The 20641-nt window shown below is 42.6% G+C and overlaps 1 protein-coding gene across 2 annotated transcripts; it reads right to left on the bottom strand.

Moving 5' to 3' along the window:
- Nucleotides 1-3659: 3659 nt before the first annotated feature.
- Nucleotides 3660-18747, bottom strand: JPT2 (Jupiter microtubule associated homolog 2). 2 transcript variants are annotated; one of them, XM_033166727.1, is made up of 5 exons: nucleotides 18614-18747; nucleotides 9357-9502; nucleotides 8029-8171; nucleotides 7231-7288; nucleotides 3660-5228 (listed from the first exon to the last, which is right to left on the bottom strand). In XM_033166727.1, exons 1-5 carry the CDS (start codon nucleotides 18655-18657, stop codon nucleotides 5050-5052), a joined length of 570 nt encoding a protein of 189 aa, XP_033022618.1. In that variant the 5' UTR covers nucleotides 18658-18747; the 3' UTR covers nucleotides 3660-5049. The 2 variants fall into 2 exon arrangements, with proteins under 2 accessions (XP_033022618.1, XP_033022619.1); XM_033166728.1 differs by lacking the exon at nucleotides 18614-18747 and adding an exon at nucleotides 17861-17879.
- Between the last annotated feature and the right edge of the window lie 1894 nt (nucleotides 18748-20641).

Genomic DNA, 20641 nt, shown 5'->3' with positions numbered 1-20641 from the left:
CTAATGATACCACTTCACTGGCCAATAACACACAGAATAAAGTTATGCGTATTCTGTTTACTTTTTCTTGCAATAGTACTGGCATCAGTGAATTTACACAGCAAAGCATGGGGAACTTTTCTAATAACTTGCATGGCCAAATTGGATGTTGCTTCACTTAGTACAAAAGGACAGGTCCCTTTTCTAAGACGCTTACCATCATAACTGGACTTCTCTGCGACCCTTCCCCTCTGCAGGGAGGTGGGACCGATTCAGATGGTCTGCCCCCGCTACTTAATGGATCCAATTGGCTTCCAGAGAGTGGTAGGGGATGCATTATCCCATGTTGATGGCCTTTCAGTTGATTCCCTGGTGGCCCGCTGGAATGCGGAGTTAACCAGGGCTATTGACTGTCTGGCTCCGAAGCGTCCTCTCCGATTGCATGGAGCCCGGACAGCTCCGTGGTTTTCCCCGGAGCTGAGGGCGATGAAACAGTCGCTGAGACGGCTAGAGCGCCGGTGGCGGAAAACTCATTCTGAATCAGACCGGACACGGGCTAGAGCTCAACTTCGAGCCTACCAAGTGGCAATGGCGACAGCGAAGAGGACCTTCTTCGCTGTTTCTATTGCATCTGCAGAAAACAGCAGCAGGAGACTCTTCCAGGTGGTTCGCAACCTAGCAGAACCACCTTTGTCACCGGGGTCTGGTAGGGACCCCAAGATCTCCTGCGATGCTTTTGCAAAGTTTTTTGCAGATAAAGTCGCTCAGATTCAGAAGGAGGTAGACTCCACCGTGGGAGCAGGGCCGGGGCGGGAGAGTGCTAGAGCCCTGTCTAGTCATGTTTCATGGGATCAATTCCAATCTGTTACCTCCGAGGATGTGGGCAGGCTGCTTGGACGAGTGAAACCGACCACCTGTCTCCTAGATCCTTGCCCATCCTGGCTTATAAAAGCTAGCCGGGAAGGGCTGGGCGATGGGCTCTGCGCGGTGGTGAATGCTTCCCTCTGCGAGGGAATCTTTCCAGACCCGCTGAAAGAGACGGTCATTAAACCGCTTCTTAAAAAAACATCTCTAGACCCGGCCAATATGGCCAACTATCGCCCAGTCTCAAATTTACCATTCTTGGGCAAGGTGATTGAGCGGGTGGTTGCTGAACAACTCCAAGCACGCCTGGAAGATGCGGACCATTTGGATCCCTTCCAATCAGGATTCAGGCCTCATCATGGGACTGAAACTGCCTTGGTCGCGCTGGTTGATGATCTCCGGCGGGCTAGGGACAAAGGTGAGAGCTGTTTCCTAGTTCTGCTGGATCTCTCAGCGGCCTTTGACACCATCGACCATAACATCCTTCTGGACCGGCTAGAGGGGTTGGGAGCTGGGGGCACTGTTATACAGTGGTTCCGCTCTTTCCTCCTGGACCGTGTTCAGAAAGTGGTGGTGGGGGATGAGTGTTCAGACCCCTGGGCTCTCACTTGTGGGGTGCCTCAGGGTTCTGTCCTCTCCCCCATGCTTTTTAATATCTATATGAAGCCGCTGGGAGAGATCATCAGGGGGTTTGGGTTGGGTGTTCATCAATATGCAGATGACACCCAGCTCTACCTCTCTTTTAAATCAGAACCAGTGAAGGCGGTGAAGGTCCTGTGTGAGTGCCTGGAGGCTGTTGGAGGATGGATGGCGGCTAACAGATTGAGGTTGAATCCTGACAAGACAGAAGTACTGTTTTTGGGGGACAGGAGGCGGGCGGGTGTGGGGGACTCCCTGGTCCTGAATGGGGTAACTGTGCCCCTGAAGGACCAGGTGCGCAGCCTGGGAGTCATTTTGGACTCACAGCTGTCCATGGAAGCGCAGGTTAATTCTGTGTCCAGGGCGGCTGTCTACCAGCTCCATCTGGTACGCAGGCTGAGACCCTACCTGCCCGCAGACTGTCTTGTCAGAGTGGTGCATGCTCTGGTTATCTCCCGCTTGGACTACTGCAATGCGCTCTACGTGGGGCTACCTTTGAAGGTGACCCGGAAACTGCAATTAATCCAGAATGCGGCAGCTAGACTGATGACTGGGAGTGGCCGCCGGGACCACATAACACCGGTCCTGAGAGATCTGCATTGGCTCCCAGTACGTTTCCGAGCACAATTCAAAGTGTTGGTGTTGACCTTTAAAGCCCTAAACGGCCTCGGTCCTGTATACCTGAAGGAGCGTCTCCACCCCCATCATTCAGCCCGGACACTGAGATCCAGCGCCGAGGGCCTTCTGGCGGTTCCCTCACTGCGAGAAGCAAAACTACAGGGAACCAGGCAGAGGGCCTTCTCGGTAGTGGCGCCCGCCCTGTGGAACGCCCTCCCGTCAGAAGTCAAGGGAATAAACAACTACCTGACATTCAGAAAACACCTAAAGGCAGCCCTGTTTAGGGAAGTTTTTAATTTATGACTCTGTATTGTATTTTGATATTTGTTGGAGGCCGCCCAGAGTGGCTGGGGAGACCCGGCCAGATGGGCGGGGTATAAATAATAAATTATTATTATTATTATTATAAAGTTGACAAAGGAGAAACTGAAGAAGGATGGGGATGAGGTAAACAAATGATATGCAGTTTGTTCAGTTGCAAGTATTTGGGCTAAGGCACAGTAGGAATTGAGGTGGTTGTGCCAAACATGCTTCACAGAAGAGGTTGATTTTTTGAGAGGATGGTTTTCAAGGAACAGAGAAATGTCATTTAGAAGAATGGTAGCATGAGTTTGGGCTATGAACCACAGGTGTGGCAACTTCCAACTAGAAAAGGCCCTCCTTACAAGTGTTGATTGTACACACAGACACCTGAATCTCTTGATTCTGAATTGAGATACTTTCTATTTCAAACACTTTGAATTTTATTCTCTGCCAAGAAATGGATGCATTCATCCATAATTTCATTACAAACTTGTCAGGACAGGGAATTGTATTTACTTTTTGCTTAAAGTTACCCAGTACAGTACAGATGGATGGCACTATATAAATGTGTCCACCAGAGTTATTTTAATGGAACATTTGGTAGTCCGCATGTCTCAGTATTGGCGATTTAAGACACACAAGAACACTATTGGGACTCACAGCCTTGGCACACGATAACGAAGTGACAAAATGCAGCTGTTTATTGAGCAGTACATGATTCAACACATTCTGAATTTTCATTAACCCCACCTTTTTAATAATAAAAGTATCCTTTCTGGATACATAGTGTACTCCCCAGGCACCCCTTGAGAAAAATAATGGCACAGGTATAATTAAATCAGTAATAATTTAAGGCTTTGCTGGAAAACTGCTATCCAAAACAGAGGCACTGGTGAAAATGCACCTTTTAATACTTCAGCCCCAGGTAAAGCTTGATGCTTTAGACAAGAGGAAGTCCACAACACAATGCAAATAGTGCCAGAAAAGCAAGTTTGAGCCAACTCTCCCCATGTTGCACCTTTTTAGAACAAATTCACCACAAAGGTCAACATCCACCCCACACCAAACTCTTCTTATTCCCTGTCCTACTGTGAGGTTTCCCCCCCTTTTCTTTTGAGGTGCTACACACATGGCAATGAAGAATTATTCTTCCCTAGTAGAGGTGACTTTTTAGTCAAAACAATAACTTAACTTGGACAGAACTCCAAGCTACTTTTAATATCTGGCACAGAGCTTGTTTCTCAAAACCCATCTGCAAAATGTTTTCTGCTGGTACCTAGAGCCATTTTGCAAGAAAGGCCACTAGTTCTTTGGCAAGCCTGATGAACGCCTATATATAATGGGAGTTCTAAAGGCAAGCCACTGCACTTGATGTTTTTTAAAAAGAACAAGTCTTAAAGTACAGCTGGTCAGGAATCCATCGTGATAAATACATGAAGTTTAAGAGCCCCTCCCACCCCCTAAACCCACATGAAATTCCAGAAAACAATAGAAAGTTATTGCAAAAAAATCTGAAGTCTGTGCACCAGGAGTATTGTATTGCAAAAATCCGGGAACCTTCCCTAATTGGATGGAGTGAGTGAAAGAGACAAACAGAAGTCTCAAGGCAGCTACAATCCAAAGAAGTAACCAGGTGGGTTAGTCCGTGCTTCCAGATGGGGTCACCAATATGTTATCTATAGTTTTTAACTGCAATAACCAGGGCTGCAGCCTCTGCAGCCTTTCTCCAGGTTCTCCTCTACCTGCTACAATCAGGACTTTTAATTTGACGTACTGGTGGTGGGCAAGGTGGGGAGAACTAGAAGAATAGAGGGGGCAACACAGCAGCTGCAGCCTCACTCAGCATAGTTAAAGGTGCTGTCTCTGGGGAAGAGGAGTTGGAAACTATCCAAATTATAGGACAAAATAAGGAGGGAAGGCAAATAGTCTAACAGAGTCAGCACAGAATTAGATAAGACTAGACACTTCTAGGGCAGAAAGAACCTTGAGTACAATTGGCTTCTGTTGGAGGCTAATTATGGGGTAGAACACTACATTCTTAACCATCTCATTGGACAAGATTCAAGGTCTGATTATAGACAAGAGTGGTTTGGATGAATTTTCAGATCATTCCATGCCATCCACAACTGCAAATATATTGTCATTCAATATGCACCTTCCTTAACTAGCCAAAAGGTTGAAGACTTTCAAGAGTTCAAAAAAAGAATTATTGCACAATACATTTTGACAATTACTCTCCAGAAGAGGATCTGCTTGCTTAGTAAGGTTCTCCCTCTTTTACAAGATGACAAAGGGCAGCTGTAGTCCACAGTTCAGGAAAATCTTTAGTCAGAGTTTAGACCAGCCTTCCTCCTTATCTAGCACAAATAAAATCCCCTCAGGGCTATATTACCTAATCTGTGCATCAAGAAAGCAATATTCTGCCTTGAAAGTGCATGAGCTCAGGGTACTCTCAGAAGTCTGTTCTGCAACTTTAAAAGCCAGAGAAGCTCAAGCTAACTTCTGCCACATACTGAATATGCCAAACCACTAAATGGCTCTTTCTTCAAGCACCAGGAGGCTAGACTTCTAGTTCAAACCTTGAAAACTGTTTCTGTGCTGACTCCGTTGTGGGGAGGGGGAAGGGAAGAGAAGAGAACACTTTCCTTAATAGAAGGCAATGCTGGATTTGCCCCCAGGAGGGTTGAGGACTTTGTTGTGTGACCGTGGCCGTGGCCCCAGCCTGGGCTCATGATCATCCATTTTGGGTCCAGGCTCTTTGGTGCTCTCCTTCTTCTGTGGCTCTCTCTTTTCACTTGTATCTTCCACCTGTGGTCTTTGGTCTTCTGTAATTGTAAATTAAGATATGTTGTTAGGTGGCTGTGCCAGAATACTCACCCAGTCTTATGACAATTATAGCTTGCATTACATGTATTTTACCCAGCTGCACTTCGTTCAGCCCCCAACTAGCACTCCATTTCCATGTTACCAAGGTGATAGTTATGTCATGTATGCTGCGGAAGCATTGTGAAATGCTGCTCCCCAAGAATACTCTGCTAAAAAAGCTTTACAAGGCGCATGAAAGGGCACCCAGTACTTAACGCACGCACACACACACACTCCTTTAAAAAAATGTATTAAATCAGGCCACTATAATGGGGACACAAAAAAGTATTATGAAAGTGTGTGAAGACCATTTCCAGGCCTTTAAGGAACAGATACAGTCACAACTGCAGATAGACACATGCTAAATACTTGTGGCTTATATTCCTCTCTCCACAAGTCTTTTCATTTAGGTTTATTGATCTGGAATAATAATAATAGCTGTGTAAAACATTGAATATAACAAACACACAAAACCCAGAGAAAAAAGTTCTTCAAATAAAAACTGGATACTGCCCTTGACTCATCCATCCTGGAAAGCCTATGGAAACAACAAGTGAACAATCTGTCACCTACAGAGTGGTCCCCGAGCCCTGTGCAGCTCATAAAGAACTATGCTCATCTACTTCTTAGTGGTAAGCCATATCCAGGAGAAAGTATAGCTTAAGCCATGAGTTCATGGCAGAGGGAATGACTTAGCACAAGGTTAGTGCTACCGACTGTATAATAATCAGCAATTAAGTACAAGTAATCTCAGACATCTAGCTTAGCAGGAGATGGTAATACACACTGGTAGATAGAAGCTCAGATCAGATACATATTACCGGTATTTGTATCAGGCTTAGCTCTAGCATCCAGCAGAATAGCAACCCATTCCAGAATATTCTCATATAGTTACAGGAAAACTGAATTGTGGAGAATCTATTCTGTACTTTTAGAAGATGCACTGAATGCTTTTTATAAAATTGAGAAGGTACTGGGTTGTTTGTTTGTTTTTTAAAGGAAATTCAGATGCAGGGATCTCTTCAAATTGTAATTTTTTACAGGTACAGTGGAACCTCTACTCATGTACGGAATCCGTTCTGGAGGTCCGTTCGTGAGTTGATCCGGGTTGCTGGGAGAAGCACCATTCTGCGCGTGCATATTCGGCGGCAGCGCCATTCTGCACATGTGCAGATGGCGGCAGCCACTTCTACGCATACACGAATTGCAGCAAACCCGGTATTTACTTAGTTACTAAGGACTCTTAGTTCATTCCAAAGAGCTTCTTGCTTTTCTACTTATGGCACTGAATGCTGTAACTGTGGGTAACTAGCATCTAAGGAGCTACTGACGGAGCCAGCAGCTGACCAAGTCATTTTTCCATTAGAAAGTTAATGTTCCAAAAACTGGTTTCTTTGCAAAATAAAAAAAATCCTCTCCAACCTAATGTGTTTTTTGTGGATTCTGATAAATCTCATTTTAACAAGCCTCCTGGGAATTTTGTTCATCCCACGTATACTGAAGAGAGAGGTTAAGTCCTCAATGTTTGTCTAGATTCTATGTACCTACAGCCACCAACAAGCTGTATTAGGTATCTGCCTACAATTACGAGCCTCCTGGGGCCTCAAGATCAGCCACAGAAGTCTTGCTTGCACAATTTATTATTATTGTTGTTGTTGTTTGTTACTTTTGACACACAGAGGAGTGTCCCAAAGTGACCTACAGCCTGACACTATCACTATTTACTTTCAGGCACCAGATAAGAATGTTTCTTTATACCGTGGCCTTTGTCCCTTAGTCTGGAGAGTTTTAGACATTTTTGGTGTCTTTCAATAGATTGGATGTGTTACACCTGGCTTTTATATGTACAAAAATGTTTTTCATTCTGCTCTTAGCTTTTCATTGTTTTGATTTCATGCTGGTTTTAAAAGACAATCCACCCTTTAGAAATCCTCTGCTTCCCAGAAAACTTGTTCCACTTACCTTTTGGTTTTAGTTCTTGTGGCACATCCCCTCTGTCATTCAGGATAACAACATGATCCTGTAAGGGGAAAAAACACTTTTAAAAAACCAAGTTCTTTGGGAATGTATTGCCCCTTTAAAAAAAGCAACTCTAGGTTTGCTCAGGCTTCCTTCAAGCAAGAAAGGCAAGCAATTTCTACAGGGTTGTTTTCCACATACAGTGGTGCCCTGCTAGACGAAAATAATTCGTTCTGCGAAAATTTTCGTCTAGCGGGTTTTTCGTCTAGCGAAGCGGCAATGACAGCCGCACTTTCGCTAGACAAAAAAAAAGACGAAAAATTTTCGTCTTGCGAGGCAGCCCCATAGACAAATTCGTCTTGCGGGGCAGCCTTTCGCTAGATGAATGCCTTCGTCTAGCGAGTTTTTCGTCTTGCGAGGCATTCATCTAGCGGGGCACCACTGTATGAGGCAGAAGGGATTCTGCTTATTTTAAGAACTTAAAAGACTGCTGGAGCAGACCACTAGCCCATCTAGTCCAGCATCTTGATCTCAGTGGCCAACATTTCTTTTACATAGATGTGCAATCTAATTCAACACTTTGCAGTGGACAGAAGGCTGGGTCAGCATGATCAGGAATGAATGCAACCAAAAAGCTTCTCAATTCCATACCCAGGGGCCCCCAAATTCAGCAACCTCAATGATACAAATGAATGCATGGTGGCTTCATTTACACAGGTCGTTCTTCCTATGATCTGATCTGAGTTCTGTGGATTTATTAAAAAAAAAAAAGGAAATGGGCAAAATCTACAATACAGTTACCTTGGGTTTGTTTGGGTGAGCTTTGACAATGTCGACAGGCTGTGGAGACCCAAAAATATTGCTTGCTTTTCCACCAGGTGGATTTGTAAGATGACGAGAAGGATTAGGTTTATGGTCCTCAAATATTCCACTGTCCTTCCCACCTGCAAGACAGCAGTACTAATGGAAGTTACTAAACTTTTCCTTCAGATTCTTCCAGGTAGCTCATGATAAGCTCCAGGAGTCAGTCCATTATTAGCAATGTTTGTATTTTCAATGGATTCGGATTTAGTTTCCCTGTGCAACGTGCACTGACTTTTGACCTAATAGGCTGGGAATCAAGCAAAACTATTTTGAAGATGTCTAATGTGTAAAAGGTTCCACTGCTAGACAAGCTGCCTAGCTAGCACTGACTGTAGCATTTGTTATGCATTGGACCATTCCAGGAACGTTCACTCCATTTGATTCCCAATGTCACACAATACTGCAATAAGAACAGCTATATGGTGCAACGATGTTTGCGAGTGGATGCAGACGCCAGCAGTATGGAAATGAACATGCATGGACATGCTTCTAGAAATACTTTGACTCACCTTCATGCTCTAAAACTGAAGCCCATTGTTCAAATTGCTTTATACAATTTATTAAAAAGTAACCTCTTTGTTCACTGGGTGAGTGCCAAGAACTGCTTCTGCCTAAGACACCATTTAATGCAGCACTGTCTAAATACCACAGCTGAAAGACGTTATGTTACTACCATAAACAGAAAGCTTGAGTCCTACATCCCACACACCTCAATGTTTAGAAGTCCAATATCAATTATAAACCTGTGCTTTTAATATCAGCCAGCCTAGGTGGTATGAGATAAAACACCATATTTTACCACATCCTTGGCACAACAATGGTATTTGAGTGAGGATGGTATGCATTGCAATCTGTTGCCACCATATTTAAATGATCATTTTCGTCAAGTTTTATTATGCAGCCTTTCCAGGGTTGAATTACTGGTTTGGTCCCTCTCTGCCAAAGCACACACTTGCAATCTACATTTGTAAGATGCAATCTATACTGCAAGATTGTGCAAACTGATAAACATCTGTTTGTCAGGCTGAATTACATCCATTAGCAAAGCTAATCCATTCATCTCTTGCATGCAAAATATTGGCTGAACACAACCTAAGCACCTCTTTGATTAAAAAGGATAGTCTGAAACATAGAGGCTTTCAATGGCGATACAATATGGTAAAACTCTACTAGAATAGAGAAAGACAAGTTATAGGTTATGTATTTGCAGGCAAGGCCAAACCTGCCAACCCTTACATAGAGTTCCTCAGGAAGATGACTCTCACCTGGAGGGTTTGTTCTCTTTGAAACGTTCTGAGTTTCTTCAGCTCCTCCAAATATGTTAGATGTCATTCTGTGTGGCCTGAAAGAGGAGTTGACTTCTGGGCTTCCAAAGAGATTGCTGGAGCTTCCTCCAGGAGGTTGCAGGACCCTGTTTACAGAAAATAAACGATAGTCAGCCACTATATAAGTGAAAACAGGCAGTGTGCAACCAGACAAGTCTCTGGAGAGATTTATCCAAAGGTTATGAGAGAGGGGAAGGGAATAACTGTAGGAAGCAGAAACCTTAATGGTTCAAATGTTGCATACTGTCAGCCTACACATCCTAATAACTTTGTCTCTACAAAGTTAAGCTTTGCTTAAATCAGGGGTCTGCAAGGTTTACCTCACCTGGTTTACTCCAGCAGAGATCCCTCCGTGGGCTGGATTGTGAGCGTGTGCGCGATTTCCGGTGCCTGAGCACATGCGATTCCTGGCGCCACGGAAATGAGTCCCCGCGCCGGTTTAGTGCAGCGCGTGGGGACTCACCGAGCGGGAGGCTCGGTTCGGGGGCGGCTCGTGGGCTGCTTAAACAACCCCCGTGGGCTGCTTGTGGCCCATGGGCCTTAGGTTGCCTACCGATAGCTTAAATGCATAAAGAATATGATGGTCAGGATAAGTTTAAATAGGGCAAATAATTCATAACTGTACATACTTCTCGACAATAAAAAAATGCCCAAACTAGGTCTGTGCAAAACATATCAGGCACCAATAAGCAGTTTGGCTTGATGCTTCTTGATGGATATTTTCCCATTGTTGGGTGAGGTCATTACCACACCCAAATTCAAACTGAACAATTGTGAATGCATTTACTCCTTACAAAATTGTCCACACCCTTTTATAGGCTTATTAAAATTCTTTCTATCTTGAAGTCTACTTCACAGCAATATGCCAAGATGTATATGAAGTGTATTTTTGTTATTACCTTACTGGATTATTATTATCTCCATCCACAAGCATTTTTAATCAAAATATGAGATATTTGACTGCTGCATTTGGGAAAAGGAACAGTTATAACAGATTAGGGTTTTGTATTGGCTTAAGATTTCTCAAAAGTTGCTAAGAGATATGGAGTTCAAAATCTGAATGTGACACAGAGACCAAAAAACAAATAAACCCCAGATCTCACCAGCCAAAATAAGGGCATCTCAAGAAATAGACAATCTTAATTTACAACAGCCCAACACATCCATTGCCTGGTGGTGTTACGTGACTAGCACAGCAGCATATACACATTTTGTTAAGACTGTTGCAATCTTGGAATCTGTTACTGTACAGTATTCAGCTTTCTGTGGAAAGAAACATTCCAGAGCAAGGCCAAGGTTTGCAGGGAACAGAATGCAAATATCATTAAAGAATGCATTGTAAATGACCAGATAAGATGTTGCTAGGACAGCCACTCAGTACAATACATGCACAACAAAACTACAAGTTTTGACCCTATATTGCTGACTTAAATATCAAGCTGGTTCCATACAAATAGTCAATATCTATGCAAACATTTGCACTCTTGAAGCAATTTCACAATACAATGGAGGTTGATAGTCTAATTCAAGGAAGAAGGTGGAAGAAAAGATTTTCTTGTATCATTTGCCAGGAAGGAGATAAAGATGTGTTCAGATTTTAAGACACAGCTATACGGCATTCCAGACCATAAAACCTTTGCTCTCCAAAAGTCATGGAAGAGAATTTCCTGTGCAACTGGAGTGCCTGAATAAAGGGTTGGTTGGGGGTGGGGAGGAATAAACTAAGAATATCATTCTGTTTTAAGTCACTGCTGCTTTCTTTCAACATGCCACAATGCAAACAAGTCTGCAGTGGTCATCACCTCTCTCTCTTCATCTAAAGGAGGTAACAGAATCACTCATGCAATTTAAATTCAAACTTTCTCAACTGGCAATGCAGTGCTTGGCAGTCTTGTGCCAATAATTTAGCTTTGGTTTTAACAATCCCCATCAGCTCCAGCTAGCAAATAGCCATGTTGGTGAAGTCTGGTTTAGAGTGTTGGACTAGGATATCACTCAGGGTTCAAATCCTCACTAGGATTTGAGTTCACAAGGGGACCCTGGGTCAATCACCATCTCTCAGCCTCACAAGCTTGTTGAAAGAATAAAATAGGGAGTGGGAGAGCCAAACGTTGGATATAAACTGAAAAAACAAAATAAATGAAAATAAATACTTGAAGACTTCATTTTGGACCACAAAAGGTTGTCTGATTAAAAGAATCAGTATCATATCTGAGATCACTGAACTACACATTTAGGCACTGTTCCAACACCATAGTTCCAAGCACTGCAACAGTAACATGAGTGTACCTGACTGAAAATACACATTGTATACACAACTGAGAGGGTTTTCATTGCAAATTCTGCATGAATATTGTCAAGAAGCAGAAACAAATTCAGAAAGAAAGCATCATACGATGAGCACCACAAGTCCTTTCAGCAATACAGGCTGTTTGACACCAGTTGACACACAAATCCCAAATTGCTTGAGGAAAGGGGGTGGTTCCTACAGTCCTGAAAAGAGGACTTCCCTCCTGAAGTAGTAAGGTTTGGATCCAGGTAACCATTAGGAAATATCACTGTGTACAAGGTTTCTCCTTGGAACGTAAAGTGCCTTAGTCACCTTGGTGATGAAACACTATCTTGTTGAGGAAGCTGGGAAGACTGGCATATTGCATATTGTTTTACTGTGGCTTCTTACATTCTTGGAAGATCAGTCCCAGAAGGTGATGCTGGGAGATTGCTGTTCCATCCAATAGTCTACGGGGAGACAAGGTTTCATACTGTCTCCCAGGCTGAAATATTTTCATTTTAAACAAGACTTTTAATACAGAACTCTGCTGTTCTTTAATGACTGCCGATTTTAGTGATGTTTTACATCAGAAGTTTTATTGATGTGATTATTGTACTGCATATAGAACCCATGTCTTCTACTTTGCCATATCCTATGAAGGTAGTGGCAGACTGTTCCTCTTTAGCTGGAAATGCTACTGCATATACAATTCTGAAGAGAACAAAAAGGAACAAAAACTTGAGCAAAAAAGTGCAAGTAAGAGATGCTTAAAAAAAATTCTGAGGAGCGTATTGCTAAAAATATTAAGACCAACAAGTTCTTTAAATAAATTGGTTTCAGGAAACCATCTAGGAAGACAGTTCGAACCTTGGATGACAAGGGAGTAAAAGGAATGTGAAAGGAGGATATGGAGAAATTGAATTAATTATTTGCCTCTGTCTTCACAATGGAAGAAATAGGGCAGATCCTAATGGTTAAACTGGACGAAGCAAAGATGTAGAAAGTTGAGTCCCCCAAGGATTGGTATTGCAACCTGTGCTTTTTAACATGTTCATAAACAACCTAGAGCTGAGAGTGAGAAGTGAAGTGGTCAAGTGTATACTAAATCATTCAGGGCCAATGAAAGGAAGACAGATTATGAAGAGCTCCTGTAATAAACAAAAGTAGCCCTTGTCCCCTTATGGAGTACACAAGAGCCCTTTGTAGGTTCTCCATCGGTAGGAGGCCAACCAGAGAAGATTGAGAAGCAGTCTTTATTATAGCTGTTGCAACAGGGTGACTCCCCTCACACACAGGAGAGCAGGGGAGGGACCTAGAACAAAGGAGCACCTGCCCTTATATAGAAATTTGAAATTGCCCATGCTGTAGTCCAAGACCACCCCCAGAAGCATCATACATAAATAACAGAAGAGGTGTAACCCAAGACCCCCCCCCAGATACATCATACCTACATCACAAAAAGGCGGTCTGCAACAGAAGTTTGTTTTCCCCTACCTGCCATTTTATATGATAATGCCTTATCTGATTGCCTTTCCTGGCACTCCAAAAGAACTTTTCCAAACTGACTGAATGGGCAGTAAAATGACAAATGCAATTTAGGGTAAACTAGATTAAAGTGGTGCATGTTTGGGGGGGGATCTTATTTACACATATACATGCATGTGGTTTGAACTGGCAGTGATGGGCCCAGAATGATATTTTGGGGTTGTAATAGATAGTTCAATGAAAATGTCAACCCAGTGAACAGCAGCAGTGAAAAGGTGAATTTTATGCTAGGGAGTATTAGGAAAGGAATTTTAAATAAGCTACCAAAATCATAATGCCCCTACACAAATCTATGGTATGATTGCATTTGGAATACTGTGCACAGTTCTGGTCACCTCACCTCAAAAAGGGTCAGAAAAGAGCAACCAAAATGATCCAAGGAGTTTTTAGTTCAGAAAAAAAGGCAAGTGCTGTATTTTTCTGTGTATAAGACACCCCCATGTATAAGATGCCCCCTATTTTTTGGGACTCAAAATTAAGAAAATGCATTATCTGTGGATAAGACGACCCCTTATTTTAAACTTTAAAAATTTAGGGGAAAAATATAGTCTTATACACGGGAAAATACGATAAGAGGTAATACAATAAAAGTTTATAAAATTATGCATGGCATGGAGAAAGTGAATAGAGACAAGATTTTCTCATGGGCATCTAATGAAGCTTCACAATGGAAGATTCACAACAGTTAAACTAAGGCCATTGCTCCCACAGGAGGCAGTGATGTCCATCAACCTAGATAGCTTTGAAGGATTGGAGAAATTCATGGAGGTGAGGGCTATCAAGGGCTAGTTGCCATGATGGCTATGGTCTGCCTCTACACTTGGAGGCAGCAATGCTTTTGAATACCCGTTGCTGGAAACCTACAGGAGAGGAGAGTTCTTGTGTGCTCAAATTCTGCTTGTGAGTTTCCCACAAGCATCTGGTTGGCCCCTGCCCTGATCCAGCAGGCTCTTCTTAAATCTCTTACCTCATGTATTCCAGGGCTGAGCTCTGAGTCAGAAAATTCAATCCCAATCCCTTGTGCTTTCAATAAGCATGATGTTTTCACAGTATTGCAAACACCAAGAGTAAGTTCCTTGAGCATTCTGATAATGTAAAAAATCCACTAAATTAAAAAATAATAATCCTGACACCAATTCAGTATTGAAATAAACAAATTAAGGTCTTATATATATATAATAACTGTTCATCAATGTACCAAGTAGACACGTGCACAAGTGTATGGGCCACATGTGTGAAGCAGCACAGGAGAACAGCCCTGAAACCATTTTTGACTCCCAAACACCAAAATGTTTCTCTGCAAGGAAGGAGGGGGTGAGGGAACAGGTCAATAAAGATCATGTTTACTAGCTGCTTTGCTTCTCAATATTCTCTGGTTGGCCTCTGTTATTTACTCCTACCGTTGGAGAAGCTGCAAAGGACTCTACAAGGGCTCTTGTGTACCCCATAAGGGAATAAGGACAGATTTTGTTTATTGCAGTATGCATATATTGTTTACTTTATGATGAGTCACCTTGTGCAAAAGGACATCTAGGCAATTAAAAAATAATAATCACTGATCTCCAAAATGATTTAAGTAACCCGTTGTTATCAAAGTCTCTCTACATATGCTGGTCTAAGTTATGGGGATGGAGGAGGAGAGGAGATACAGAATCCAGGTTTTCTCCAAGGTTATTGCTTCTTGAGAAAAGTCAAGAACTCTAGACTGGTTGAAGCAGAGATTAATAGGCAGTTTTAGAATTAATATTTTATGTCTCTGGTAAGAAGCAAAACTCTCTAAAGGTAGAGGAACGCGGCAAGATGTTGACTTCAAAGTGAGTTTTGGCTTCTGGAAAACAGAGCCTGGTGTCATAACTGAGCCTTCCTGAAAAAAAAAATACCAGACAGTGCGGTCTGGTGCCCTTTAGCACAGCAGCCACCTCCTACAGCAAAAATCTATTCTGAAACACTGGGTGGCATGAATTATTAAGTCCCAAAGGGCTCCAAAAAGGAGGAGGAGGAGTGCTAATGAGTCTGTTATTCAAATTTTAACAGACTGATCCACCTCCATGAAGTTACATATCATGGCAATAGTAGAAATATATAGGTACTTACAATTCTAATCGCCAATCCATGTACAATTAAAATATTCCAATGTTTATTTTGGAGATTAAGTGGCTGCATTGAAGTCTAAGTCAGCAATCAATCAGGACCACTTTGAGATTAAGTAATTGTGAAGTAGACTAGCCCGCCCCCCCTCTTTCTCTCTCTCTCACACACACAAAAACACAAGCTAAATGTCAACAAATCATATACCTAAAGGCACTACTTCTTCCATACAAATAACTCTGTACCTTCTAACATAGCAAATGATATGAACAGAGTTGGTGGTACTTGGGGTTGGACACTGGAGCCACTAACTGAATGCACATCCTATAGCAGCCTTCCCTTAACTGGCACCCTCCAGATGTTTTAGACTACAACTCTTGACTAGATTCCTGGGGAAAGTTACCATAGCATGTAAAACAATCTCTGCTACAATAGTTCCACTGCCACTATAGAAACTAGAGTTCGAGTCCCAAGACACTTCCAGCTTATAGGCACCAGAAGTGTTCTGCATACAAAGCAATGCACATGGACAGACACAGCAAAGTTCATAGAAGACCCAATGTGGTCTAGTAGAGAGTTAGTATTTATTTGGAAGACCTGGGTAGGGCAGCCAGTACATCTGGCATCATCTAGGCCATATTGCATCATATACTGAGTTATGTGGCAAAAAGTCTTCTCTTAGGAAAACATTTTGTATGAACTGAATAGAAGCCTATCAGCAGCCAGGTTTCAGCAACTCCCAAGTCTCTTAGGTGAGGACAGTCAGGAATTATAGGGACCTACTAATAAAAGCTATGGGATTCTTGCACAATAAATGTGACATTTAAATGAATTGTCAAATGAGCATATTACTCTCTCACACAAACATGGGGTAGTTAATCCACAAAGTGAGTTCAGCATTCAAAACAATCCAAGTGATTACAGTACTATACAGTGGTGCCCCGCCAGACGAAAATAATTCGTTCTGCGAGTGTTTTCGTCTAGCGGGTTTTTCGTCTAGCGAAGCGGCAATGTAAACCGCGGTTTTCGCTAGACGAAAAAACAAAAAACAAAAAAAATCGTCTTGCGAGGCAGCCCCATAGACTTTTTCGTCTTGCGGGGCAGCCTTCCGCTAGACGAATGCCTTCGTCTAGCGAGGCTTTCGTCTAGCGGGGCACCACTGTACTAGACACAGATAAAAATGAGATCCAGTGGAAGTAAGAGGTCTACCAATCATGAGATCCCCAACAAAGATAGAACATTTTTTATGTATGCCACAACAGCTGCTAGGATTTTAATAGCTAAAAACTGGAAAACTGAAGAGCTACCAACAGTTGAAGATTGGCAGATGTAGTTGATTGAATATATGGAACTCGCAGAACTGACCGCGAAACTCCGAGACCAGAGGGAGGAGAAGGTGCAAGAAGACTGGAAGAAATTTAAAGAATATTTGAAACAACGTGAAAAGTTGGATATTTGAAATTGAAATCAGTGGACATTATAGGCAATAGCATTAAAATGTTAGTTTAAAATAGGATATAAGAAGATAAATTGTGATTTTTTGTATTTTTTGTATTTTTGTTAAGAATAAGGCGATAGACATAAGATGATAGATAAGGATTAATATTAGTTGTAAAAGTAGAGTCAAAGTAGTTATAAAGTTACTACAGTATATTAGAAATGAACGCAGAAGAGAGGACGTGAGGAAGCCCCCCCCCCAGTAAGATTTTAAAGAAGATTAAGATAGTTAAATTGGTGTTTTGTTTATTTTAGATGTGTTTTATGTTTCGTATAAGCCTTTTTTGTTTTGTAGTTTGTAGTTTGTATATATTTTCTCTGTTTTTTCTTTGTATTTTTTCTAAATACCAATAAATTCTTTATAAAAAAAGTAAAAAAGGAAGTAAGAGGTCTAATCAAGGAAATTATTAAAAAGGATATTACACCTCAAAAAGCACACACTTTCTTACATGAAGATTTACAGTTATCAATTGCAATAAAAATAATTACATAGTTGTATATCTAAAACCTATTCCAATGTAGAATTGTATTGGCCATTATCTTTTATGACTTTCCATGCTCTTGTGTTGAAAGATAAAATGATTTAAAAAGAAAATAAAACCTCTTCCAATCTTTACTATCAGTTGGAGAGATTCTAGCTATAACAGGAGGTTGATAGCAAAACAGTTTGGGGACATGCAGCTCAGTGCAGTTGGTTTCTTCTCCCCCAGTAACTTCAATCAATTTCATTTATATGCAATACATGCTCCAGACAAGGACAAATCCATTTATAGGCTCCAATAATAGGCAAAATCAAAACCAACTCATTCGACCTACACACAGGCATGGACAGAAGAAGCAGAAGAAAGGCAGGACACCTTATCACAAATACTACAGTACTCCAGTTGCAACAAAGCTAATTCCAGGAATCTGTGCTATACAGTACTTTCTTCCTCAGACAGGCCTTGGGATGTTTAATACAGCATTTTGGATGCGAACGCATTAAGTTTGCATCTACTTATACAGTATAGCATTTCAGAGGAGTTCAGAAAGAGCGCCATACATTATCACTAGAATCCTTATGACTGCCAAACAATGTGGATCAGCATTGTTGCCTTGATTTGGTGTGTTCAGATTCCATATTTAAAACTTTCGTCAGTCACCTTAAGTTTTTCTGCTGGGGGAAAAAAGGCAGGCAAGACATTTTTTTAAAAAAACCAACAACACCCAGAAATATAAGTATTACCCTCCTTTATTTTGCTTGAGCAGGCTAGTGAAAAGGGCGGGCACCATAAAAGCTTTTGTTCTCTCTAAAACAAAACAAAACAAAAACCCAGACCTCCGCCACACCCCTTACAGAAGTCTTTTACTCAGAAGCAAGCCCGGCGATTTCATCAGGGTTCAAAGACTGCAGCCTCAGCGCTAGGTAAGAAATCCGGTTTCCGACGGCACCAGAAGGCCTCCTACCTGAACCGGCATATTGCCACACCCCCACCCCCACTCTCAAAGCGCAGCGAGGCCGAACTAGAACGCACGGCTTTAATTCGAATCGAAAGCGTCCGCCGCGGTCTGCTTTTACAACCCACAACATGCCCTTAAACAAGCAAGCAAGCAAACACCGAGACGGCGTTCTCTTTTTCCCCTCGTTTGCAGCGAGGTGGCCCCGCCAAGTCACCGGCTTCCGCCCCTGAGGAGCCTCTCCTCAGCCACAAGGGCGGGAAACGGAGCGAGGGACCCCGGCGTCCGGCGTCTCCTCCCCTTCCCCCCACCCCACGAAGCGAAGGCCGCCCTTCCTCAGGGGAACGAGCACATTTACCTCGAGCTGGGTTTCGCCGAGTCGGTCTCGGGTCCCTGAAACATGGTGGCGGGAACAGCGGCGACCAACGGCCTAGCGGATGCTAAGCAACGCGCTCCTCAACTGCGAGCGGAGCGCTTGTAATTTCCTCAGGCAGGGCGCCTGGGCAGTGTTTAAAAGCCGATTGGCCGTTGGAGCCGCCGCTCATGGCCAGCCAGCCAACCGACGACTCGGTGATCTGTGCCCAATGAGCGAAATACAAGGATGGGGTTTGGGGGCGGGAAGAAGGGGCGAGATGCCTGAAGCGCGGGCGCAGTTTTCCGCGCTCTCATTGGAAGGAGTGAATTGAAGTGCAGAGTGTTTGAGGACTGGGACATTCGCAGGGAAACCAAAATGCTTGTTTACAAAGCTATTGTACTACCAACCTTACTGTATGCATGTAAAACATGGACCACTTATAAACGCCATCTCCAAGTCCTCAAAAGATTCCATCAATGGTGTCTCCGAATTTTTTTACACATCACTTGGGAAGACAGGCGAACTAATACCAGTGTACTGGAGGAAGCAAAGATCACCAGTGTTGAAGCAATTATTCTTCAACATCAAATTCGCTGGACTGGTCATGTTATGCGGATGCCTGATTATTTATCTTCTTCCAAAGCAACTACTCTATTCCAAATTTAAAAATGGAATGCGTAATGCTGGTGGTCAACAAAAGAAGCAAAAGACTGTCTCAAGGCAAAGCTTAAAAAATGTAGTATAAACACCAACAATTGGGAAACACTTGCCTGAGTGCTCCAATGGGAGAACAGCCTTTACCAAAGGTGTCATGGGTTTTGAAGACACTCGAACTCAGGACGCAAGGGAGAAACGTGCTAAGAGGAAGGCACGCTTGGCAAATCCACACCATTATCAACTCCTGCCCAGAAACAAATGTCCCCACTGTGGAATGACATGCGGGTCCAGAATTGGCCTTGTCACTCACGGACTCATTGTTAAAACCGTGTTTATGGAAGACAATCTTACTCGGCTACAAGTGATCGCCAAAGACTGCTATTCCACATATCTCCGGTGCTCATTGGTCTACACGGAAGAAGGCAGCGATTGGCAATGGCCTTTAAGGTTTAAAGAGCCCCGGTCAGCTTCTCAGCATTTGCTCCCTTGGGGCGGGAGAGTAATTGAAAAGGGTACAGGCTAAGTTACTCTTAAGAGGTTCACTTATTAGGATTCATTTATTTGTGTATTTTAAAACCTATACATTGCTTTTATTTGCATGAAACTTAAGCGGCTTGCAAGAAACCACCCCATATATGGGATGGTATTCAATTAAGTTTAATTCAGAGCAGACCTACTGAAAATAATGGGCCCAACTTATATACTGCAAATCAAACTATCCAGCGGACCAGTTGGCCATAGTATTTATGTCCTTTGTCAGTCCTTTGTAAAGCCTTTAGATGCAACTGTGGGGTTTTGAGGGAAGGTAGTTGCAATCAAAATTATTCAACCCCCATTGCAAATCGGGTTTATTATCAAAATCTACACTTTCAGCTCTTTGCAATGAGCAAATCAAACAAGAGCAATTGAAATAGCGCAACACATCAGATACAAACAATGAAGCACTTGATTAGTTGCATCAGGTGTGCTTGAGACAACACCTGTTGTATTTGTGCTTTTGGGTGGGATTCTGTTCAGGGGGTTGAATGATAGCGAGACTGGAGAAGTCTGTGTTCCAATTTCAGCTGAATTTGGGAAACCACTTGAAGCATCCATTATGTTGAGCTATTTCAATTGCTTTTGTATAATTTGCTCATTGCAAACATCTTGAGTCTGTAAATTTTGATAATAGACCTGATTTGCAATGGGGGTTGAATAATTGATAGTGCACTGCTAACAGTTTGGATGTGCAACACAGATTACCATATATACAATATGCTCCCCCATCACCTTTTCCCCTCAAGCTGTGGATATTTCTTGCTGTTGTCAATAATCCAGCCTTGGGTGCCAGAAAATTTAAAACTGAATTGTAACAAAATGGTGTTCAGTGAAACT

This window comes from Lacerta agilis, chromosome 13 (assembly GCF_009819535.1).
Source record: "Lacerta agilis isolate rLacAgi1 chromosome 13, rLacAgi1.pri, whole genome shotgun sequence".
In the NCBI taxonomy this organism is placed as follows: domain Eukaryota; kingdom Metazoa; phylum Chordata; class Lepidosauria; order Squamata; family Lacertidae; genus Lacerta; species Lacerta agilis.
The sequence above is the reverse complement of the archived record's forward strand: the minus strand, read 5'-3'. Positions and strand labels throughout refer to the sequence as shown.